General features: G+C 53.2%; 3 protein-coding genes across 15 annotated transcripts in view; 1 reads left to right on the top strand and 2 right to left on the bottom strand.

Moving 5' to 3' along the window:
- STK32C (serine/threonine kinase 32C) overlaps window positions 1-2,531 on the top strand; it is a 64,184-nt gene extending 61,653 nt beyond the window's left edge. The window contains exon 12 of the mRNA XM_027900559.1: window positions 584-2,531. Within this exon, the coding sequence (XP_027756360.1) occupies window positions 584-719 (136 nt within the window). The 3' untranslated portion in view covers window positions 720-2,531. The remainder of the gene's footprint in view (window positions 1-583) is intronic.
- Window positions 2,532-7,442: 4,911 nt separating this feature from the next.
- Window positions 7,443-19,481, bottom strand: DPYSL4 (dihydropyrimidinase like 4). The gene is made up of 14 exons (XM_027900561.1): window positions 19,388-19,481; window positions 17,518-17,606; window positions 17,054-17,238; window positions 16,096-16,260; window positions 14,798-14,859; window positions 14,623-14,703; window positions 13,027-13,095; window positions 12,821-12,941; window positions 12,038-12,194; window positions 11,686-11,827; window positions 11,123-11,293; window positions 10,424-10,603; window positions 9,207-9,378; window positions 7,443-8,416 (listed from the first exon to the last, which is right to left on the bottom strand). Exons 1-14 carry the CDS (start codon window positions 19,424-19,426, stop codon window positions 8,325-8,327), a joined length of 1,725 nt encoding a protein of 574 aa, XP_027756362.1. The 5' UTR covers window positions 19,427-19,481; the 3' UTR covers window positions 7,443-8,324.
- A 1,176-nt stretch (window positions 19,482-20,657) lies between these two features.
- JAKMIP3 (Janus kinase and microtubule interacting protein 3) overlaps window positions 20,658-24,798 on the bottom strand; it is a 69,048-nt gene continuing 64,907 nt past the window's right edge. For all 13 annotated transcript variants that reach the window (XM_027900541.1, XM_027900549.1, XM_027900547.1 and 10 more), the window contains one exon: window positions 20,658-22,293. The gene's annotated coding sequence lies outside the window, so the exon portion shown is untranslated. The remainder of the gene's footprint in view (window positions 22,294-24,798) is intronic.

Here is a 24,798-nt window from a genome sequence, read left to right as displayed (position 1 = left end):
CTGCCATTAAATGAAATATGCTGCAGAGAGACTTCTGGGACTTAACTTATGTATGTGACACTGCTTCAGTTCCCCCATGGCATCCCCTTGCCCATCCTGCTTTTTCGAAGATGATGTTTTGAGAAATGAAGGTGGGGAAGGTTGGACTTGATGATCTTGAACCTGAATGATTCAGTGAAAGTGTTGAAGTCTCTGGTGGGCATGAGCAGGCACTGAAAGTACTGGATCAAAACTGCTGCTTCCCTGAGTTTGGGAAACGTTTGGTCTGTAAGCATAGCAGGAGACTCCATGGAGGTGGGGTGGGAGCCTGGCTGCGGTGCAGGTGCTCATGGTCAAGGTGTGGGTGGGCTGAAGCCTCTCAGGATATTTTGGGGTGTTTCAGAGCAGTTCAGTTGCTGATACATCACCTTTTCGTGTGCCCTGGCAAGCCTCCTCTTGTTCACCATGGCTCTGCAGTAGGCCCCTGTCGAGCAGTGCGAGGGCAGCCTGGGGTGCGCTCACGGCTGCAGACCACCCTCACCCCACTCCTTCTGGTGTTTGGGCTGGGGATGCCTGATAACTCCTGGTTCCTCCGCTCCCACAGGCTAAAGAAGAGCCAAGAGCAGCCGAGTGAGTCCGTGTCTGCCTCCGAGACCACCGATGAAGCCGAGGCGGAGGCCGAGTCCGAGCCCTCCAACCTGCACATGTGCAGCTCCGTGTGCTCCTCAGGCAGCAGTTAGGCTGGAGCCCCGGGCCAGGGTCTCTGCCCACGCCACTCACCTGCCTCGGGTGCGCTGAGCACCCGAGCTGACCCCGCTGCCACCCGAGAGCACCCGACAGCTCGCCCTGCACAGCTGGAGACAGAGAGTTCATACAGAACTGCCCTCCTGGGTTGTGGAGCGCCAGCCCGGCACGGCGTGGGGGAAGACACTGCCTATGCAACTTGCCAAGGGGAGTTCAACTTCTTTACTTGTTTTAATGTCAGGTTGCTGAATGCACTTTTTTAATACAGCGAGTGGACAAGGAAAGAAGCCGCGTCCTTGAGCCCCACAGGGGAAGACACGGAGCAGGGAGGAAGGCTGAATGAGTGGTTTGAGATGAAATTTTCTCTGTTCATAAAGGCTGTGTGGGGACAAGCAATCCCTGTGCACACCGTAGCAGTCCTGAGGCCTCTCCAGTCTGTGGCAGGTGGCACCAGCTCCTGGGAGCCTCCAGCTGTTGGAGTCCTGGAGCATGAGGACATCCCAGGCACCTCTTTGTCCTTGCGTCACCTGTCAGTTCCTTTCCTGACTGCGGGCAAATAAATGTTTTTTGTGCACTCCGTGGATTCTTCAGGGGCTGGGTAAAGTGTAATGGGTTCAGTGTGTGTTTGAGATGCAGAATGTATTTAAAATATTTGCTTCCTCCACGTGGCTGCTGCAGGCATTGGAGAGCCCTGGGGTGGTCTGGAGGGTCTCGTTCTGTCTGCCTGGGTTTGGAGAACACAGTTTATTATGGTCTCAGGTTTAGCTGGAGGCAGAGTGAGTGGCCTTGCAAGGCTGATTGGTTATGAAAGACAGGAATATCTTATTGCACCCTTCAATTTACTTTATTTTCAGTGTAAAGTACAGGTACTGTATATAATTTATCAATACCTGTCTTAACTGCGTATGTAATGAGATGGGAGGTCTCCTTCCCCTGCTCCAGCTCTGGATGTTGCCTTTCTTGTTTTGGGAGCCTTCATATGTTGTTTAATCTGCTATAGAGTGGCTTTTGGTTACTGTTGCTAAAATCGAGCCCTGCAGCTGTTGTGGCACCCAGGGGTGTGGTGGGACCGCAGGCACCACCGAACCATCAACAGTGCTTTGCTGCCAGACACTGGTAGGTTGCAGTGTTTGCATCCTTACTGAATATTCCTAATGCAAAAAGGGATGGGAAAAGTTTTTAACAGACGCAGATTCTTTCAGGACAATTTTTTGTTGCAGTTTCCACAAATAAACCAGAAAGGCGTTAAATGGTACGAAACCATCTGACATGAGCAGTGACACGGCCCGTGCATCTTCCACAGTTTTATGTGGGAATTACTGCGTGGCTAAAATTGTGCAGAAGCACGCTTTCACGGCAGTCCTTACAGGTGTGCAGGAGCAGGGGAGCTGGAGTGCTGGGTCCAGTTGCACAGTTATTTTCAGGACAGAGCAAGGCAGATGCTGTCAGACAGGGGGTGGGGCTGAACATCCCACCCTCGCCGTGCCAAGTGAGGGACCAGGGTCACGCTGGGAGGCCCAGGTGTCACCGTGGGTTGCTGCACACCCTGTGCCTCATTAGGAGCTGTGTTAATGACAGCTCAGGAGCGCTGGGCTGTTCAGTGAGCGAGGGCTGAAATAAATGCCTTGTCCTGCTCCTTTTACCAGCTGCAGCAGGGCACCCTACCCCAGCTCTGATCCCGGGCTGTACAGAGGGGACCTGCCCTTTCTACCCCCAGTGACTTCCAGTCTGTTTACTGGATACCAGGGTGGTCTAATTACCTTCTCCTGCCCATCAGAGCACACGTGTGTGTGCAGGTAGGCCATGTGCTCTCTGCACACACCTCGTGTCGCTCATCACACATCCCTCAGCTTGAGCACCCAGCTCTATCCCAGTGCAGCAGATGAGGATCAAACCATGTATTTATTCAGAGGTTATGAATTACAGGTGATTTACTCCACTGGCATGGATGGTTTCAGTGAATTCCATTGCGCTATTTAGCATCTTTCTGTAAATAACAGAAAAAGTTCGGATTATCAGAATGATGACAAGAGTCACTGATTTTTTTTGGACCAAAACATCCTGTATATGAGAGGTGCAGATACATCCTATTCAATCAGAAGCTCCCAGGCCAGGAGAGCTGTTGGCAGTTACACCACATGTCTAATTGATATTTTCACAACTTTCCTTAGGACAAGGGACAAGGGCCCCTGAGGTGGGATTGATGAGTGTGGGGAGGAGCTGGCTCACTTCTGAAATGGAGGCTTCTCAGCCCAAACCCTCTCTGTGTCAGTCATCTGCTCCCTTGGCAGCACCCCTCCTCCTGGGTGGATTGTGCAAAACATCTCAGCAGAAACTGGGAGAGCTTCTGAGGAAAAGCCAGGGAACAGCTCCTTCCCAGGGGAAACATTGGGCAGATCCTGGCTGCCTGGGAAACACCCTTGCAATCCAGCAGTGCATCCCCAGGAATGTGCTGGGGACACGCTGCTTCTGCCTCAGTCATTGCTGAACCTGAAATCCCTGAGAACAGTACCAGGCACAGAGCTCTGGGATCACTGCGCCAAGTGGGAGAGACACCTGAAGTGCTCAGTGTTGATCCAAAGTAATGCTTGGGCACAGCCTCACCAGAGCCCACTGGGGCTGGGCTTCACTGACATCTGTTTCTGCCCAGGCCCTGAAGGAGAAATGGTAAGGAAAGAGCAGTTGGAAAAGGGATGAAAAACAGATGAGTGTTTGCTTCATTGTCAGCACTCCCGTGATGGGTTTCAGTGCTTGGGCCCTCCCGTCCCTGCTGGGCCCCACTCTGGTCCCCTGTCATGTCGTGTCCCTGTCGCTGTGTCCCAGTAATGAGCCGGTGCTGATTGAGCCAAGCGTGGTCCTGCTGGCCCCACGTCTTTGTGGCTCCTTCCAGGGTGTCCCATGTCCAACTCACCCCATCCACAGTGGATTCCTGGGAATGTGTTGGGGTTTCCCACCATTGCTGGTGCCAATGCCAGTGTTACTGTTGGGGTTGGATGAGCCCTGGCTGACGCCGGATGTTTAGCAAACCTCCCGGTGAAGTCGTGACATAGCCCTGCTCCCAAATCCCAGCCTGGAAGGCATCACTAGCAGCTCTGGGTTACACCTCCACTACAACCAGAACACAGGAATTTTCTGGATATAAATATTTAAATACCTGTATTTTTTGTATGACAGATTTATACAGCGTGTGCCATTATCCGCTGTGAAAAGTCTACAGCACCTATAAATATTCTCCTTTAATCACTTGCCATGAGATTGTTTTCTTATCTCTGTTGTGTTACGAAGTTTGCAAAGTTGCATATTTTTAAGTGTTTCCATTGAATTCCATGGCCTTCACTGGGAATTTGTACAGAAGACAAGTATCAGGTCAGGTCCTGATGTTTCTTCTGTTGCCAATTCTTTATTACTCCAGAGTTTGCCAAAAAGAGTCTAAGAGTAATAAAATAATAGCAAAAACGCCAATAATATGGACTTGACCCTGGACAGTGCTGAAATCCTGTTGCCTTGGTAGGGTATTTTTTAAAAATTATTGCAGTGCATATATATGTAAATATATCTTTGTATTTTATGTTAATAAATTCCTGTCATTCTCTTGCATGACAATTTTACCACGTCACGGAATATTTAAGTTACGACGAGTTTGTGTTTTTGCAGATACTGCCAGAAGCCATTGCACATGTGGAGTAATAAATGTGTATTTTTAACATTGCCAAGGATTTGGTGTCATTTCCAGGGTGCTGAGCTGCAGATCCATGAAACCATGGAAACATCTGAACGCTGGAATTCTGTAGCCCAGCCAGACCCAGGGCTGTTGGGGCGCCTTGCTGGTGTGGAGCCAGGTGGGACGAGAGCTGCGGGAACATGGCCATGAGACACCTCAAGAACAGGGGCTGAAAGATGAACAGCTGGATCCAGGCGTTCCAGTGTTCCACTTTCCAGTGTCAGCCAGAAGGTGTTTGTAATTCCCTAGGGAGGCTGTATGTGCACACTGTGGGGCTGAAGGCTCTGTCCATGTGGGTGGAGGGTGTCAGTGAGGTTGAGCAGAGCGCTGGGCATGGCCATGGGCCTGAGCCAGCGCTGTCCAAGCCGGCCCCGCTGCTGTCAGTGCCAGGGCTGGCAGGTGGTTTGGGAGCAGCAGGGTGGGGCTGGGGGTACTCAGGGGACAGAGGTTGGGGTGGGGGACAGGTGGGTGGTTTGGGAGCGGCTGGAGGTGGGAGGGGATGGTGGTAGGACCCTGGGATTGCTGTGGCAGGGAAGACACAGTAGCTGTGCCTCGCAGCGATTTTGTATTTCCCCTTGTGCAGCCCTGGATTTTTGATCTTAAACTCTTTAAAAGCAGCCCCAGGAGTGTCAGGAGATCTCCGCTTTTTTCCCTCTCATCCCTCCTCAGTGCGGGAATCACTTCTCTCGCTCAGCAGCGATGTGCTGCTGCTGGATCACAGCGCAGGCAGCAGCTATGAAAGCTCCTCCCGACTTCAAAAGGAACCGTGAAGGAACGAGACGAATTGATGTCTGAGTCTGAGCTCGTCCCTCTCTGCAGAGCCTGGCGCCTCCGCTTTGATGCCTTTGGGATGGCATTCCCAGCTATCCATGGGTGTCCCCAAGGACACTCGTCAAGCCAGGCCATTCACTACAGGGGGGAAAAGGCAAAGGGCACAGGGTGAGGGCAGCTTCCCACACACAGCCCTGAAATACAGTGGGTAGAAAACTGATGGATTCAAACTTCCATGGCAACCGGGAGTGCTCAGTGTCTGCCTGCCCTGTGCCATTATTGCTCTGCCTAAACTGTGGGAACCGGGTTTTGCCAGGGATGACCATCTTGTCCCACCCCCCTGCCATGGGCAGGGACACCTTCCACTATCCCGGGTTGCTCCAAGCCCTGGCCAACCTGGCCTTGGCTACTTCCAGGGGTCCAGGGGCAGCCACAGCTTCTCTGGGCAACCTGTGCCAGGGCCTCACCACCCACACAGCGAAGATTTCCTTCTCAATATCCCCTCTAATCCTGACCTCTGTCAGTTGGAAGCCATTACCCCTTGTCCTGACACTCCATGCAAAATAAAAATAAGTAAAAAAACTGCAGTGAGCATGGAAAGGCAGGGATAATTTGGGATAAGTGTAGGAATACTTTGGTGCCTCTGCCACGTGATTCTGTCCCTTAGGAGCACTGCTGTCCTGCAGGGAATCCAGAGGTCCATCCCCACTCCAGGCACAAGTGCACAGATTTAGGGCTCCTCCATCGCAACTGCGGTGCTGCAGAGCTGGGGATGTGCCCTCGGTCAAGGGCACGGAGCGTCTCCCCAGCGCCCTGACCCAGAGCCTGCAGGAAAGCTGTCCAAAGGAATTAGGGCCAGACCGTGTTGGTGCCACGGAGGGGTTTGTTTCCCGGAGGCTCTGGCTCCATTAGCAGGCGGCTGTGGGGCTCAGCTCAGCATCTCCTGGCACGGGGAGAGCCGCAGAGATGCTCCTGGCTCCGATCCCTGCATTAGGAGTAGGCTGGAGCAGCTGTGCCAGCTCCAGCAGCTCCCTGACAGAGGGAATAAACGCAAACCCTCCCTCTGAAGGGAAGGGGTGGTGGAATTTGGGCCCTGGACTGGTGCAGTGGGCAGAGGGAACAAAACTGGGAGATAGTGGGAGAGGAGATGGCATCTCTGGGAGCTGGCACTAACCCGCCCAACTGTGGGAAAAGGGATATTTCCAGGACAGAGACCACAGAACTTCTTTTGTTAAATGCTACCAAGCTGGGAGTGCTGGGGTGTCCCTTTCACCCCCTGGATGTTGGGGTGGTGGGGAGGTCACTGCCAGCAGACTGACTTCCATCATTCCTTCTCCTTATGGAGTTCCTACTGCCATAATGTTAAGTTCTATTTAGAAAGAAAATAGATCAAGGAATCATATATGGTTTGGCCTGAAAGGGACTTTAAAGCTCATCTAGTCCCACCCCCTGCCACAGGCAGGGACACCTTCCACTACATGTTAATTGTCTTGGTGCAATTGCAGGAAAAATCAGAAAACAAACAAATGAAATTAAGTAAGTTAAAACTAAATATAAAGCATATGAATAAATGCATTCCCATGTGTTTGCTGCAGAACCTACTGCAGCATTAAGCTGTGAGATGTAGGTCAGATCAGATAATCAAAAAAAAACCCTCCAAAAATAAATCCCTCCCTGGTTTACATTTGGAGGTTCAAGTAATAATACATTCATTCCTAGCTAACTCATGGATTTGTGTATTCAGAGCTGCCATACGGGCAATTCCAGCTCCCACCCAAGGAGCTGATGTTTGCCTGTGCTTCCATAACCCTTTCCCCTTTCTTGTTCCCTGCTCAGACAGAGCTGGAGACCAAAGCCTGACACTGCCTGAGGGAAATTTGCATCTCATGGACACGTCACGGCATCTCACCGTGCCGGCATCTCACCGGCACTGGGAGCAGAGTTGACCTAGTGGGACAAACCAGCCTCCACTCCCAGTGCTGTGGGTTCCAAATCAGAGGGGTTTGGAGCCTGGCTGAGCACCCTGAATGAGCAGAATGGCTAAGGAGAAGGGTGGGATTCTGCCTTGGGCCCACACAGTGGATGAGGAGCCTCTCCCCTTGTCCAAGGGGAGCACAGTAACCTCCAAGTCAGGACTGAATCATACAATCCTCACATAGAAAAACCCAAAGGAAGAAAACACAAAAATAGACTCAAGAGGATCAACCACTGCCACCACTTTACGGTTTCCAACCAACTTTATTCCAAGCAAGGAGCAGACAGGAACAGTGAGCTGTTCCTGGAGGTACATGCATGGCTCTGTGGCCAGAAGTTCACTCTATGTGCACACCTTTAAATATAGTAACCAGGTTATAGTAGCCTTTATAAAAGAGTGTGCCATATGCACCTGGCCTCCAAGCGAGCCCTGGTATTGGGTACTGGACCCACACTCAGTTCTTGAGAAATTGTATAAATATTCTGTAAAAACAAGGCTGACAGAAGGACACAGGCCCGCAGCATGGCTGGGTCCCAGAGAGCCAGCACCGCTCTGCCCCCGGGATGTGGGGCCCACACCCACCCTTGGAGCTGTGATCAGCAAGGGACAGACAGACAGACAGACAGGGGTGGCTCACGAGTGCGGTGACAGTGGCTCCAGGAGTACGGCCAAGGCTGCTCTGGAGCACTGTGGACAGGCGGGATGTGACTGACTGTATGGAAACCATGGAAGTGCTCATCTGTTGGAAGTCCTTAGATGAGAACAGGCAGTGGATGCTGCTGGAAAGGAGCGTGATCCAGCCAGGATGAGCCTTCATTTCCGCCCCGGCCCCCAGCCAGCCCAGCAGGGCTGAGCCTGCTGCCCTGGGGACATCACGGTGCCACATGCACGGGCAAGGGCTTTCCAAGCAGCTAATGAAGGAACACCGACGGGAGAATCCAGGCTAGGAGTGCTACCTCAGGGGTCACTCTACTTTCTACCTACGAGGGAAGGGTTGCGACAGCTGACAAGCACTCGCTCGTTGTCATCCTGCGCGGAGGGCACCCACCGTCCCCTTCCTGGCTGGCCTGGACCCGGTGGGACCACGGTGGTGGCGGTGGCAGGGACTGGCACGACGGTGGCACAGGGACAGCATCAGGACAGCGAGGTGATGTTGGACCTCCCGCCCGGAGGGGCCATGATCTTCTGCGCCGTGCGCCGGGCAATGTGGTCGTCTGCCTGTGACCCTGGGGGACGGCAAAGGTGGGGGGGAATTCCCACTGCCTTAAATGCACACACCACACAGTGTTCCCTCAGTGGGAAATACCAGCAATTTCACCATATATCACTCTGGACATTCTGCTATCATAGTACCCTTAGGAATGCCTGTATTTGACTGAACTTCTTCATTCTGTATTGTGTCTTTCTCAAAAATGTTATAAATGGCTTAGTATATAATAAAACGTGGGGCTTTGTACATTTATCAAACAGCATAGGACCCACCTGATCCAGTCAGCTAAAAAAATGTTACAGAAGTCATTTTAGGGCAGAGCATTGGCTTTCTAAGCTCCCGACAGCTGCTGGGCAGGTTTCTGCAGGATGAATGATGCTGAGTCACTGCCTGCTCACATGGAAAGACCAGAGGGATTACTATTCTGGTTCCTGGAGACAGAGTTATTTGGCCAATCTTTACAAACACAACCACTTCCAAACCCTGACTTGCAGCTGGAGTTGAAGTCCCAACCTAGCAACAGCATCTCCTGGACCTCGGCAGGGCTGCAGTGACTCCATCACCTCCAGCCTCATCTTCCACCTGCTCATAGTTTCAGCTTCCACCCTCCATGGATTCACCTTGCAGTCCCTGCCAGGCTTTGTGCCTTGACACAGGTACTGTAAAATATTTCTGTGCTGCACTCGGGCCCCCGGCTGCCGCCACAGGACAAACTGCTTTTCACTGAGCAGAAACGCAGTTTCTTTCTCCCAGCCTTGCCTGGGCACTCACACCCACCCAAACCAGCCCCCGGGCCCCCCACGTACCGGAGAGGCTGAACCCCGACTGGTGCAGGTTGCGCACGGGGGCAGCCGGGGCTTTGCCGGCGCCGGGCGCGAGGCGTGACGTGGCCGTGGGCGCTGCGGCCCTGACACTCGCTGGCACCTCATGGACCGGCCCGTCATACATCCCTCTGGGAACACCATGGACCTCAGCCAGCTGCAGGGGAGAGTGAGCACAGGGGTCAGGCACGAGCAGGGACAGGTACAGGGCAAGAGGGAATGGCCTGAACCTGTGCCAGGGGAAGATCACGTTGGATATCAGGGAAAATTTCTTGATGGAAAGGGTTGCCCAGCCCTGGCACAGCTGCCCAGGGCAGAGGTGGAGTCCCCATCCCTGGAGGGATTTAAAAGCCGTGTGGCACTTGGGGACGTGGGTTAGTGGTGGTCTTGGCAGTGCTGGGGAGTAGTTGGACTGGATGGTTTTGAAGAGATTTTCAACCTGGCCTTGGACACTTCCAGGGATGGCCTTTCTCTGGGTCCCATCCCAATCCTGCAGGGAGCTGGCACAGCCCCATCCCCATCCTGCCCTGAGTCCAGGCATCCCCAAGCACCCCGGACACCCCCAGGAACCCTCAGGCACCCCAGAGCTGGGGGTCCTGCCTCTGCAGGTAAGTGGTAAGTAGCTGAGTCCTGCTCTGCTTTCAGCTAGGATGCAACATGGAAGTGCCTGCAATAGAACAGGGAAAAGGGAAGGAGGGCAGAGCTGTTAAGAAGCTTTTTGCATATTTGCATGTCTTTGTGTCTCCTTAAAAAGCTGTGCTAGCACACAGGAGGATTTATCCTACTGTATTTTCAGTACCTACAGAACCTACACACCTCACTCTCCGAAGACTGCAGAGCAAACAATGGGAACACAGTAACAGAAACTTCTCTAGCACAAGCAGGAAAGGAATTCCTTCCTCTACCTCAATAAACTTTGCTAGGAGTTGTATTTTTGCTTATAACACTATAATAGGCAAATGATACTAATAACACTGGCATTATGAGCTCTAATACTGCACTAGGAATTATTGACTGAGGTGCCAGGCCCCGCACCGCAGCAGTTACATGAGACAACACAGAGACTTCAAAGGTCTAGAAAGAAATAACATTAATAGTATTCCTGTTGCTGCTGCAGCTTTGTCATCACAGCGACCCAAACACACTAATGTAAAGAGATTGTGGTGAAAATACAGGATTATGGCAAATAAAACTCTCCTTACCCTGTTTCTTGCCTTTATCCTTTTATAAACAAAATCTGGGAAGGTCTTTCTAGGAATGAAGCGACCCAACCCCTGGGTGACACACAGGTTTCCGTCTTCAAGGACAACTCTCCCCTGACTGATGACCACGGTCGGGACCCCGTGGCACTCGGTGCCTTCAAATATGTTGTACTCCACGTTCTGGAAAAAACAAAACCCGATATTCAGTCCTGGCAGGATTTAAGAGGAGGAGGTGACAGCCAACAATCGCCCCATTTCTGTACACAGCTCCTCATGCACCATGAGCTAGAACTAACTGACCCTTCATATTCTGAATAAAACGTTTCAGTGGGATGAGCTGAAGCAGATTGGAATGGAGAAACTAAACCCTAAAAACACTCAAACTGCAACAATATTTTAATTAAACCAAGTTCAGCACTTACCTTTTTCTAATCCACAGAGAATATACTGACCTTAAGATTTCCCTGCTGGATGCAGACTGCCTCAGAGTGGTCACTCAGTACCAATACCACCCTTTACAGCAACCAAAGGATATTTTCCCAGTATGTTAAAAGCAAATGCAAGGTCCTTCATCACTTTATCTGCACAGAGATCTCCTCCCTTGCTGAACAATCTGACCTTTCTAAGAACATACATTACTTTCCAGCTCTCTTCTGATTCTAAACCCAGCTCCAGGAAATAATTTTAAAAATATTTTACCAAATTGTGGGTCTTTGCTGAGATGATTTTAGTAGCCTTGGGGTTCCACACGACCAAGTCTGCGTCGGCACCCACAGCGATGCGCCCCTTCCTGGGGTAGCAGTTGAAGATCTTGGCAGCATTGGTGCTGGTCACTGCTACGAAATCATTCTCATCCATCTTCCCAGGGACCTGGGAAGGAGCAGGGAGGAAGGATCACAGATGGAGATGGCCCTGTGCCCGCCACAGGCACAGTCCCTCCCCGTGGCTGGAGGAACTGCTGGACCCACCCACGTGCCCATGTGGTGTGAGGGTCTGCACTGCCTCAGGGTGTGGTTACAGGGGAAAGAGGGGAGCTGATCCTTGTCCCTGTGGGCTAAAGGATACAAGAGACATGTTTTATTTTCCCTGAAATTTACTGTGAAGAATCTGTGTGTCACAGTCTCTCAAGCAGCAGCTCTCTGAAGCTGTGTCTAGACAGTGACACCCTCCCGGCTGGTCTGGATTCGGGAGGCTGTGACAGCCCCGAGCACAGGCACAGCTCACGTGTGTTCACACCCCACCATCGCTCTTCCAGCACCTACCACACACTTCTCCCAGATGATGGACATCCGCTCCTCGATGCCGTTGGTGCCCTCGGGGATGAGGGTGAAGTTGTCCTTGCCCACGGCCTTCTGTGCTGTGGTGAAGGTGCAGTGGGCACTGCCAGTGACCTGCAGGTCCCCGCTGGGGCAGGGACAGGGCAGAGTCACCAGGGGAACTGTTGATGCCAAGGCCACCTCCCTGGCCAGGATATCCCCCCTCTCCCAGCAGACTGGGGGGGGGCCACCCATGGCTTTTTGGGCTCCACGGGCAATGCCACTGCTGGAAAAGGCATCAGGATGCATCCAGGCTGGATGCAGTCAGGGCAGGTATGCTCAGGCACATGGGACTCACCTGGACAGGAGAGTGGTGAGGTGATCCGGCGTAGTGGGGTCGGGGCTGATGGGGGGGGACGTGACAAAGGCAGCGGCTTTGGCCCAGTTTTTGCTCCAGTAGTGGGATCCGTCGGTGCCCAGGCTGGCGGTGATGGGCTCCCCGAACACCACTGTGCCTGAGGAGCAGTTGGGAACGAGGGCAGTTACACCACGTCCCACGGGCCCCTCACCCAGCACGGACACGGACACGGTAACGACACGCGACAGTTCCACTTATTTTAGCATTCCCAGTATTTCAGAATCACATTAATCCTTTGGATTATATCAGATGACTGGGAAATGCTGTCAAAGCAAGTTCTAGATGTGTCTGTTCACTCCTTAAACCAGACACATTCCTACAAGCCTTCCTTTAAACTAAACCCACATCCCTCTGGCAGCTGCCAGGATGGGAGCAGAGGTGGCTGTGCCCCCTCTTCCACCCTGCTCCCCACAGGATCGCTCCCAGCCCTTCCCACTCCACCCCCAGTCAGAATTTGAATCTTGCTCCAGATCTGCTTTTCATTCAGTTCATGACAAATGCTCACAAGTGTTTCTCATGTGCTGCAGTTTGGAGCACATCCCCTCCAACCTTCCCAGCTCCAAGCAATTAGCTCTAGTATATCCTTCCAGGGAAACCAGCACCTGAGATTCAGCCCCCCAGGCACAAGAGAGATTGGGTGATAACAGTGATCAGCCCTCCAAGTTACAGTGAGATTCCTGGCTGGATTTAGAGGCTCAATTAACTACCACAGACCAGCTTTACCTTTCCTCTTTGCCTGGGCCAGGACATCAGCAGCGCCCTTGCTCATGACTTTGGTGATGTAGAGGGGGCAGTTGGCCTGCCTGGCGATGGTGATGGCTCGGTACACGGCCTCTGCCTCCACCTGTGGGGACAAGAACACGGCACAGGTATCTCAGAGCCTCTGCACACTGGGACCCGGAGCCTGGTGGGAGGGCTGGCAGCGTTACCTCCTCGGGGCGGCTCAGGACATGCCCCTCTGGCCCCATAATTCCCAGCTCCAGCAGCCTCTTCTGCTCCTGGGTGGGTGAGGAGAAAGGAAAGAGCAGTCAGTGATGGGCACAGCCCATCCAGAGCACCAGGGGACACAAAGGCACCTGAGGGACATTCATGAATCTGCCCAGGTGGCTCCATGTTCTTGGGATGCCCCACACGCCACCCCTAGAGACCTGTCCTGTGCTGGGGAAATGTTCCTGGATGGAAACTGCTATGTCCCAACAGCATCTCTGGACCTTTTTAGCCCTCAAACCCACAGTTCTGGAGGAGGGGGAGTCACATCCATCACTGCTAACCCCGAGGCTGTCAGAGCTCTGACGAACAGCTACGGCAAAGGGAGAGGGGCTTCCCCACACCTGGGCCTGCCTGGAGCAGCTCAGGAGCCCGCTGAGGGGACAGAGATGGGCACAGAGCCTGTCAGTGGGGTGCAGCAAGTGCCACCTCTCCTGAGCATTCCCTGTCCCTGTGCACTTCACCACATGGCACAGAGGAAAGGGCATCTGTGGTGATACACGCTGGGATGAGCTCCGGGGTGTCCCAGGTCACTCACACGGCACTTGAACACAGATGTCCAGGGCACCCCTCACCCCGTCCCTCTGTGCTGTTGTGTATCATGTAACCTCCCACTCAGCTGGCACTAATGCAAGGACATTATCCAACACCATGGAGCAGATCCCACAGGGTCCTCTAAAGGACCTTCTTAGAAGATGTTTATTTCTCTGTATTCCCGTCACAGATCTCCTCTGAGTTTGTCCCCAGGGCTCCAGTGTCACCACACTGGCTGGCAGCTTACAGAAATTCTGATGCAGTTACTGAACTGCCTGGGGTCATGTTTTGCTCCACTATGAGCTGGGAACAGGTTTCTCAGATAAAATCCCGGGAGGTGGGAATTAGGCTCTATCCTGTTTGTTCAAATAAGCCCATTTGAAGGATTGGATTCAGCTTTCAGTTTAACCTTCCTCCCACACCGGACTGAATGCTGGTGTGACTGTGAGCTGAAGGAATTGCCAGTCCAACTCCTCCGTGTATCTGACTGCAGGCTAGAGCCAGGATTGTCTTTTCTACGGATTAAAAAGAAAAATAATGCCCATGAGCAGAGGCTGGGACACCAAGGTGTTCCTGAGTGCCGGGGTGGAGTTAAGCTCTGACAAGTGTCATGAGCGTTATAGCAAAATATACAAACCTCTTGAGCTTCCCAAGTGCCCTAGATTTCTAAACAACACAGATAATGTGATAAAGCATCACTTAAGGCAGTCAGTCACCCCTTAGCAGCCCCAAACCGCCTGCTGGGAACCACACAGATTCCTGTGCTGGAGCCCACGTTCACGCGAGGATCCATGAGGACGCTGATGATTCCACAGGAAACCCTGATCCTCCTGCACATTCCTCTGCCTGTGCATGCTGCCACGCAGGGTCCCATCAGTCCCTCCCCTCCAAGGCTTTGGGGCAGCAGGTCACACTGCAGGGGCAGGGGCAGGGATTGCCCTCCCTGGTGCTCTGGTTGCAGTGCCCTGGTGACCCTGCAGTCTCAGCGGACACAAACACGGTACCTCCTCGATGATGTCTCCGTTCTCCGCGTGCACTTGGGCAATGGCCCCCAGGTCTCGAATGATGCAGAAGATCTCGTACATCTGCCAAGACACAGCGGGTTCCCAGGGTCAGACCCGTCCCTGCCCATGCTCAGGGTGAGAGGGTGGTGGCTTTCCCTGGATGCTTCTGTCCTACCTGGGCATCGGTGCACTGCAGCTTGTCCTTGTAAGCCATGAACACCAGGAAGGAGTTCACACCTTGAGAAAAGAAAATGACACGTGGTTGTGGTCCCACTGAGAACTCATCGACCTGGTAAGGGCTGAGCAGGGGTGGCCGAGGGGTTGTGCTGGAGAGGGTTAGATGGGAAGCAACCCGAGGCCAGGGGCTGAAGTGAGCAATGTCCCCACAAGAACTGACCCCAAAGCCTGGAAGCTGTGAAAGACAATAAACCCCCATATTTGGGTGCATCTGAACCAAAAAAAAGAAAACCCCACGGTCCATGTCTGGGTTCAGGTGCCCTCTGTGACCGTATCCGAAAGCACAGTCAGCTGCCTCGCTCCCAGGCTGGTTTTATCTCCAGTGGTAGCTTCAGTTTATGATTTATTCTCAACTTTGGACAAGGGCCTGCAGTGACAGGGCAAGGGGGAACGGCTTTCAACTGCCAGAGGGCAGGGTTAGATGGGATATTGGGAAGAAATCCTTCCCTATGAGGGTGGTGAGGCCCTGGCACAGGTTTCCCAGAAGCTGTGGCTGCCCCATCCCTGGAAGTTTTCCAGGCCAGGTTGGACGGGGCTTGGAGCAGCCTGGGATAGCGGAAAATGTCCCTGCCCATGGCAGGGGGTGCAGTGAGATGAGATTTAAGGTCCCTTCCAGCCCAAACCATCCTCTGATTCTATGAATTGCAGATGTATTTTATATCAAGGCAACAACCAATACAAAACTACAATCAAATTACAAATAAAATGTATTTCATATGTATTCCAAGCTCGGAATAGCTCCATTACTTCAGCCACTCTGCATTTTAATACGAAATTTACTGTGAATTTCTATGGTAATTGGCCAATTAAACCCTTGCTTGCAAGACTACAAATTACACTGAAGTCATTTAGCTCCACATTAGCATATCTGAAGGAAAATGTAGTCCCAAACACGGCAATGTGTATTAATGAATTCATGAATCCCCGCCGTGTGGCCTGCTTTCCAGCAAGCCGTGTCCTGCGGATGCTTCAGGATGCGCAGGAATCACTGGCACAGCAGAGCCTCTGTGGAATGCCTGAACCCGAGCTGTGTTCTCCAAGCCCCATCCTGGAGGTTTTTAACTAAATATGTTTTTGTATGCAGACCGGGGTGCCTGATCCCATCCCCTTAGTTTCCAAAATCCCTTTCCATGACCTACTGCCCGAAGGTGAGGGCACACCACGCAGTTGTTACAGCAGGAACAGGCAGGGCAGCAGTGACATCCCCACTCACCCCACGGCTCGCCCTGCCCTTACCCTTGTCCTTCACCAGTGCCTCCATCTCCTCCCTCAGGCTCTCGTGCCATCGTGGGATGTCCATGTGCAGGCTGTAGTCGCAGCAGGCTTGGCCGTCGGCACGGCCGCGCCACTGCTCGAAGGCGGCCACGAGGCTGGTCCCGGCGTCCAGGCACACGTGGTCAACTGGGGAGACACTGCACAGAGTTAGGGAGGGGTGGGGGATACCTGGAGCACCACGGACACCGAATCCCTGTGGGAGACCTGCTGCTACGGGGAGGGGCCGTTGCAACACCGGTTCATTTTATAGCGCTGGTTAAACGTGATGGGCAATGAATTTCCCAGAAGAAGTGATAAAAACAGAACAAGAAAACGTTATGGCTATTCTGCCTTCTTTTCGCCCAGCACAGCACTGGGAGTGGCTGGTGACCAACCCATGTCCTCATGCACTTCTGCTCCGGGGCATTTCCCAAGGGCAGCACCCACTGCCCATCCTCCCATTCCCTGCAGCACTGGCTGTGGGGTCAGTAGGGAGCTATGCCAGGACTGTTGAGACTGGTACTGCAGTAACATACTACAGTGGTTCCTGGGACCAGAACAGGAACAAAACAGAGGTCAAAATTATTTTACACTAACACAAAAAAGGAACCCATGCTCAGAGTTGAGAAACTCAAAAAAACGCACTTGCAAAGCTCTTCGAAACATATTAAAAGGTGTTTAAAGTGTTCTTCTGTTTTGTTCTCTGATGAGGTGAGCCAGGAGCAGCCATGTATCTTTAATACATGTGTGCAGCAAGGGAAGCAGGTTCTGCAAGGCACATAACACCTTTAACTAGGTCTGTAGTGCTTTGATTTCTCCAGCAGAAATTAACGTTTCTGTGCTACGAGGGTAAATATCTCTGCAGTGGTTCAGGGCCTGGTGTATTTCGCTAGACAATGTTCTACTTAGAAGCCTGTTGGAATTGTGCCCCCCCCCTTACTGATCATGGTGGTGCCTCCTGCCAGCGCTGCCTTGGTGCCCTGGGAGAAGCCGTCGGCCGAGCTCAGCCCCAGCACCGGCGCCTGCAGCCGAGTGTGGGCGTCGATGCCCCCCGGCATCACCAGCTGCCCATGGGCATCCACTGTCCGGGTGCCACCAGGCACATTCAGGTTTTCTCCGATTTGCCTGAAAAGGAAATCAAGGTCTCCTGTTAATTGGCAAGAAGTTTGAAGCGAAGATGCCCAGCCGGGTTCTCCCCAGGCTGCCGGTGGCTTTGGAAGTCCTTCCAGCTGCAGAACTACACCGGTGTAGCTCTTTCTTGACACTACTCTAAAAAGCTGCCCTTTTTTATTGAAAAGGGGACAGATTTCCAAGAGAAAAATGATGGGAAGGAATCTTGTTCAAATCCCACGGCACTGTATCATTCTAAGAAATTACATTACCAAATATAAATTTTTAACTTACTTTATTAAACCATCCTCCACGTAAACGTCTGCATAAAATGACTGATCATCGTTGACAATTTTTCCTCCTTTGATTAGAAGCTGGTCACTCTAATGGGAAAAAAAACGTACCTTTTTAAAGATTCCTTTATTTAGGTGCCACTGAACTTTATTAAGCCTAGGAATTAATATTTTCCCTACAATCACACCAGTTTAATGACTATCCAGATTATTCTACAACTGCATTTCCAAGGGGAACCATATAAAACTGTCATTTGGAGGATCACAGATCCCTCAAGGAGCCAGGGGAGCACAGGGAGCACCAGTATTCCCAGCTCCAAGGGCTGAACCACGTCTCTTAGCTGTGTTCCTGCCTCCACCCTCAGCTCTGGGTACAGAGACTTCTTAGTGCATCTCATTAACCTGGTAATTTATTGCCATTCATTAGTTTTCACAGTCTCGTTGGATGCAGATAAAGCCTTGAGGACTCGCCTCACTTCAAAGCCAGACACTGGCACAGTTGTCAGATTTGCAGAATCTTCACCCAGAATCTTTAACTAGAAAATTTAGGAAGCAGCAGCACTGATGTCAGTGTGGAGCTGCAACCTAATTTCAGAGGATTCCTTTCCTGCTCGCTGGTGTTGCTAAAAAAACTATCAGCAAGGCTGAAATAGGCAACACAAAGAGCATGGCCTGGGCACAAAACCAGCCGAGGGAATCCCGAGCACGTGGCAGCACAGCCTGGAGATGCTGCACCACACAGCTGATGAAAAACTGCCTGGAAACATTCGGGGGTTGTTTAAAAACACACTGCTGGCATAAAAAAAAAACAAACCTAAGAATTATGTTGTGGTTTTTTTAACTATCAAAGATTTATGGTGTCTTCATTGTTTTCCCTTGTCCCATAACATCAATCAAAGAAGCCTCAGTGTTGCTGCCCTACAGAGAGCCTGATAGCCCCTCCCTCCCCTTCTAGGGCCCATCTTCACCTCATGCTCGCCCCCATTCTCACTCTGTACCTCATCCTCCCTCCCCATCCCCATCTTCACGCCAGCCTCATCCTCCCCCCATCCTCATCCTCACCCCATTCACATCCTCATGCTCCCCCCAACCCCATCCTCACATTCACCCCATCTTCAGCCCCGCTCCAGCCCCCTACACCCAGGATCTGCTCCCCAGTCCAGTAACGCGGCTGGTCTCTGGCTCCCGTACCCACTGGGAGCTCTACCACGAGCCAGCACAAGGAGCGGAAAAAACAAAACAAGGCATCGCTATCGAGGGAATTTTCCCGACTCCTGCTGGGAAGCGCTGGCGCCGAGAGGAGGGAATTCCCTCCCACACAGCCCGATCGGGGAGCGCCCGCGGCTCCGAACGAGCGGCAGCGCCGGGGGAGCCGCGGGGAGACCTTGGGGTGCGGGTGGGAACCCCCGGGCTGGGGTGGCGGGATCCGGGCGGGGAGCGGGAACGCGACGGAAAGATGCTCACAGCCCCCAAGCCCGTTCCGCGATAAAAGCATTTCCAAGCACATTTCCCTCCCCAGCGCCGAAGGGAAGCCGTGTCGGCGGCGGGGCAGCCCCGCGGCCGCACGGAGGGGCGCGCCCGTCTTTGTCCCCCCGGGACGGCCCCGGGACAAAGCGCCGGGTCCGGCCGGGCCGGCAACAAAGGAGCGGCGGGGTGGGGGGGCCCGCACGGCGCGACCCCGGGCACGGGCTGGGACCGCCGGGACCGCCGGGCGCCCACCCTGGGGGGCAGCGGGACCCCCAGCGCTGCCCGGGGTGCGGGGACCACCCGCCCCGCTCCATCCCCGCCGGCCGAGGGGACCCGCGGCCCCCGGCCCCGGCTCGCAGCCCCCGGGGGTCCCGCACCCCGCGCCCCGCACGGGAGCCCCTCACCGTGGTGCGGGTCGCGCTCTTCTTGCCCTGGTGCGACATCTCCGCGCCGCCGCCGCCGCCGAGGGTGTGCGGGGCTCGTGCGCGTGCCCGCGGCTGCGCGTCCCCGCCTGCGTGCGCGCCCCCCGCCCGCCCCGGCCGCGCTCCCGGAGCCGCCGACGGAGCCGGGGATTGCGGGGGCCGAGCGGGAGCAAGCGGGACCGGGCCGGGCCTGCAGCCCCCGCGGGGCCCAGGGCTGGCGGGGCCAGTGACAGTTCTGTCCCCCCCAGGGAGAAGCGGCCACTCGGCGCCCTCGGACCGAACGCTGCACAAACCCGCTCGCCAGGATCGTCCCAGCGCCTCGCCCCGGCGCGGGGCTCCCGCAGGCCGTCGGGGTCGGGACGGGACGGGACGGGACGGCATGGCATGGCATGGCATGGCATGGCACGGGATGGGATGGGATGGGATGGGATGGGATGGGATGGGATGGGATGGGATGGGATGGGATGGGATGGGATGGGATGGGATGGGAAGAGACGGGACGGGGTTGAACGGGACAGGAGGGAACCGGACGGGAAGGGGCTCCCGCTCTCCCTCCCTGCGGGGTCTCGTCCGAGGCATGTCTGGGAGGTGCCCCAGCCCGTGTCCCAGCGCAGCCCAGGTACCTGCCGGCAGCCGTCGCGCAGCTCCCTTGGGGCTATGGCCCCCCGGGGCGGCGCGGCCGCGACGGGGCCGGGATCGGTGTCCGGGCTGGGTCTCGGGTCGGGGCTGGCTCTCGGGTCGGTGTCGCGGCGGTGGCCCCCGACGGGTGTCACTGTTCCGGAGGCAGAGAGCGAGGCGAAGTTCAGCGTCTTGTTGTCGAACGCATCCTCCACGCTGCAGAACATCCCGCCGCGCTTCTGCCGCGGCCGCGGGCTGCCCGCACCCAGCCCCGCAAAGCAGGCGGGCAGAGCTTCCTCCTGCCGCCCCGACATGGGCCCGGGACCCCCGCGCTGCCCCGGTGCCGGTGCCGCTGCGCTCCCGCAGCCGGCTCGCCCTGGGGAGAAGAGCCCAGCGCTGCGTTAAGAGCCGCCCAGGGACCCCCCGCCCCTCCCGGTGCCCATCCACCCGTGCCAGTCCCCACGCACGACCGGGAGGTGACATCTCCCAGCGCCAGTGACGGCAGAGACAGCGCGGTTGGCCCCCCGAACGCCCCCCCGGCCCTCCCACCGGCCATCTCTCGGTGCCCCAGGGCCGCCAGTGTCGCAGTCCAGCTTCCCCATCGCCCCAGCCCCAAACCAAATCATCCAATTTGAAGGTTTAAAACAGATCTTTTTATTAAAAGTCGACAATAATTTATGTATTTTACAAAGGAATAGAAAGTCTCTCCATATATATCATAGGAATCACGATACAAAAATATGTGTAAAATTCTGTACTCGCTCACTCCAGCCCCTGGTTTCGGGCTGTTGCAGCACTGAACCCAATGTTCTGTATTTTGGATATGATTTTGGGGTTGGATTAGAGGACACAGGTCACGCCGGCCAGGGGGCCGAAAAAGTCCATTTTCTCCACGTTAATGTTTTGCATAAGTTTACAATAATGCTTTTTTATAAACTGTACAACACATCATACAGGGTTTAATACACGTATTCACAGGGCGATTTCCTGAGTCGAAGCTAAACCTGTTCCTGTGCACACACACGCTGCCGGAGCCAAGGAGTCGGCGCCGGTCCAGGGGCATTGTCTCTTCCCGGTCAGGAATTCAGTTCACAAGCCGTGTAAGGCACTCAAGGAATCACTGAAGGCTACAGATATTATAGAGCAGAATACTGGAAATAACAGCCACACCCTCCAACAGCTTGAACAAGAAGTCCAGGCCTGACGCACACGTGGTGGTGGGTTTGGGGTGAGGGGGTGGCCCCCCCCCCTCCTGCTGCTGTACCTCTGCATTGAGGGGCTGCAGGAACCCCCCAGGTGAGGGCACTGTCCCCTCGCCGCAATCCTGTGGCTTGGAGACCGTGTTTCAGAAGATGCACCAGAGCCAGAGGTGAGGAGGGAGCAGCCGAGACCCGACACAGCTCATCTCGTGGACAGCACCGGCTCCAGCTCGGCCCCAACCCACGGCCAGGGACTGATCAAACAAACCCATCACACAGAGCCCAGAGGGGTCACAGACAGAGACTGAAAACCCAGCAGAATCCCTTCCTGTGGAGTCAGGGAGCACATGGATGTCAGTCCCCTCTGTGCATTTATACGGAGCAAACAGTTCTGAAAATATTCTTGCAGCCATTTCTTCTTTCCTATGTACAAAACTTCTTACATATTTATATTGACATATAGATAAGCACAATCCCTTATTTACACACAGACCTGTCCTGTACAGTTGGCTTTGTAATTAAAACCCCCAGGATTAAGGAAGTCGAGTCAATGGGAAAACAGAACTGATGCTTGAGACAGAAACACACAACAGGCAAGAGCACAGCCTGAGTGAAGAGCCATGTGATGGACCCAAGCCCCTTCTTAGCACACACCTCAACTATCACCTGCAGGGCTTCCAGTAAATATTGGTTTTTAAGACATGAAGTGTTTCAGTAGAACTCAAAATGGACCTGTTTTAGGTGAGAATGCAGAAGTGAAAATGCAGCTCATCCTGGAATCCCAGCACTGGTATCAGGATCTGGTAGAACTGGAGTTTGTTAAATTAATTCCATAATATAATCATTTGCTGATATAAGAATCCACAACCTTTGCCTTAAGACGTTGCATCCATCCAGTACAAATATCACATCTGACCAATTTAATTCTGTTTCCACAGCTGAGCTCCCTGTGCTGGGTTAAAAGAGGTGGTCAGTGTACTGGTGTAGGGAGAGGGTTTAGAATTTCAGTATCAAGGGGTTCTCTTCATAACTTTACAAACTCCAGCCAAGCTTTGGAAGCAGTGCAGGTACCTACAGAACAAAAATAAACACAGGAATTAACTACAGCTGGGCTCCTCTCCCCCACATGGGATTTTCAGTTCCATTCCATGGGCTATGCTGGGTTGTGTTAAGCAGCTCTCAGTTAAGTCTAAGTTGGCATAGGCTTAGCCACTTGCTGGATTTTCCCTGAAAAAAAAAAAAAAAGAGGTCATTTATTAAATATTAAATGTATTGTTTTTTCTAGGCTGTGCCACATATCATATCCTTCATTTTCCTTAAGCAACACTCCCCTAACAGTTTTGGGTAACACTCAGAATATTGTGATGATAGAATATTGTGATGATAGTGATGAACGAAGAATTTAAAGTTTGCCTCATTTCACAAGCTCTGAGAGGACAAGCTGATAACCATGGAGCCAAATTCCACCTCCTCTGATGAGCAGAGACAGCACAGAGGACGTGGTGCCCATAGGTGGGAGAGTGGTCCTGCATCTGCCCCGACCCTTCCTGTGCACCTCCTTGGACTCGTCTCTGTGTTCTCTATTTCACACTCAGCTACGAGACCAACACCAGATGGAAGGGGAATTTCTGGGGCAGACACATAGGAAGCAGAACAGCTCAGCCAATGACTAGAAAGGAGAGAATCCCCCTTTCCCTGTCTTTTCTACCCTCAGACCTCATGAGCAGCTGAATCCCCCCTCCCCAGTACAGCCCCTGCACTGTGGGGGGAATGAATTAACCCTTCCCTGCCCACTCAGCCAGCAGGCCAGAAAATCCCAGACTGGGTTGGGCTGGAAGGGACCTTAAAGCTCATCTCATTCCACCCCCTGCCATGGGCAGGGACACCTTTCACCACACCAGGTTCTGGAGGTCAGGTGGCCCTTCTGTCCCTCCGCAGGAGGCTCCAGACAGGGACACACACAGCTCACAGGGGCACAGTAACACCCCAAGAATTTTTTTCAGAAGCAATTCCTGAAAAGACACAGAACTTAAAAGAAACCGAGAGTAACTAAAACCGGCTTTTCCAGATGCCACTTTGCTTTATGCCTGGCTCTGTCGCTGCTCATGGCACCGGGGTGGCAGCGCCGGGCGGGGCGGGGCCGTCACATCGGGTTTGGGTGAAGGCAGACACGGTGCCACTTCAAATGTCACTCAGTGTGCCCGGGGCTGGCCGTGCCTCAGATAAAAGGCACAGTTACCACTCTCTCACCCCGCAATCTCCTGCCAAAGAGGGATTTCTTTTTAACAGAAAGTCGTACAAATGGGACAAAAGCCTTTCAGAAACGGTAATGGATGGAGCGCTGACGTTTGTGCATCTGAGCGTTCACAGAGTGTGGAAAACGGCAGCTTTGCTGAATAGAGCAATCCAGGAATGCAGTTCCTCAAAGATTATGGGTCGCACTTCATATGGGAGAGGAATCATAGACTCCTCAAAGACTTGTTTGAGTTGGAAGGGACCTTAAAACTCGTCTCATTGCACCCCCTGCCACGGGCAGGGGCACCTTCCACTGTCCCAGGTTACTCCAAGCCCTGTTCAGCCTGGCCTTGGACACTTCCAGGGATGGGGCAGCCACAGCTTCTCTGGGCAACCTGTGCCAGGGCCTCCCCACCCTCACGGGGAAGAGTTTCTTCTGTACATCCAACCTAAATTCCCCTCTTTCAGTTTGAACCCATTACTCCTTGTCCTGTCACTACAGTTCCTGATGAGGAATGATCACCCTCATCAGCACAGCCTCTTAGCAAGGCTGCAATGGAAGGAGACATATATATATAAATATACATATATACATTTCTTTCTTTATGAGTGTTGCTAAGGGGATTTGATGGGTTTGTTTAAACACGCCATCCTGAGCTGGAAATCCCCTTTCCACGCTCTTGCCGCTCGTGTTCCCCAGTGAAGGGTTGGTGGCAGTGGTGGAGCCTGGAAACCCATTTGGAATCCAGCTTGGGACCCATGAAGTTATGGGGATTTACAGCAGAGAAAGATCAGGGCACTAATAGTTATGGATCTTTCCATACTTACAGAAATTACAGCTGCAACCTCAGCTTGGGCAGAGTGTGCCTGATGTGATTTTTGCTAACAGCTGCCTGCATGAGCGGGATGAGGGGGTGAAGACCACTCAGGTAATTATCTACTGAGTGAAAATTATTCTCTGCAAAAATTCAGATTCTGACTGCATTTGAGGCCACACTCCCATGGCTTTTGTGGCAGGAGGAAGGGTTACTGGCTCCGAGGATCTCAGCAATCAACAGCCTTTCATTGTCACTTTGTTGCTAAATTCCTAATTTTTACTTAAGAACTAAGAGCACTGTTTTGCAGGACAACCCAGTGAACATATCCAATGGCGTGCTTTGTTCCTGGCCATACTGACTTGGAAAATTGTGAGGTTTTCATGCCTTAAGACTGTCATATCTACCAATGGAAGGAAAATTACTGACCCGACCCATTTATGCTGACAAACCCTGTGATCTTAGCAGGAACTGCCCACAAGCATAAAAGCACTTCACCTCATTAATATTAATGGCCTGGAATATG

The sequence above is a fragment of the Empidonax traillii genome, unplaced genomic scaffold, assembly GCF_003031625.1.
Source record: "Empidonax traillii isolate 1590-97213 ecotype Southwest subspecies unplaced genomic scaffold, ASM303162v1 scaffold738:size396264, whole genome shotgun sequence".
NCBI classification, from domain to species: domain Eukaryota; kingdom Metazoa; phylum Chordata; class Aves; order Passeriformes; family Tyrannidae; genus Empidonax; species Empidonax traillii.
This window is presented reverse-complemented; position numbering and strand designations above follow the sequence as displayed.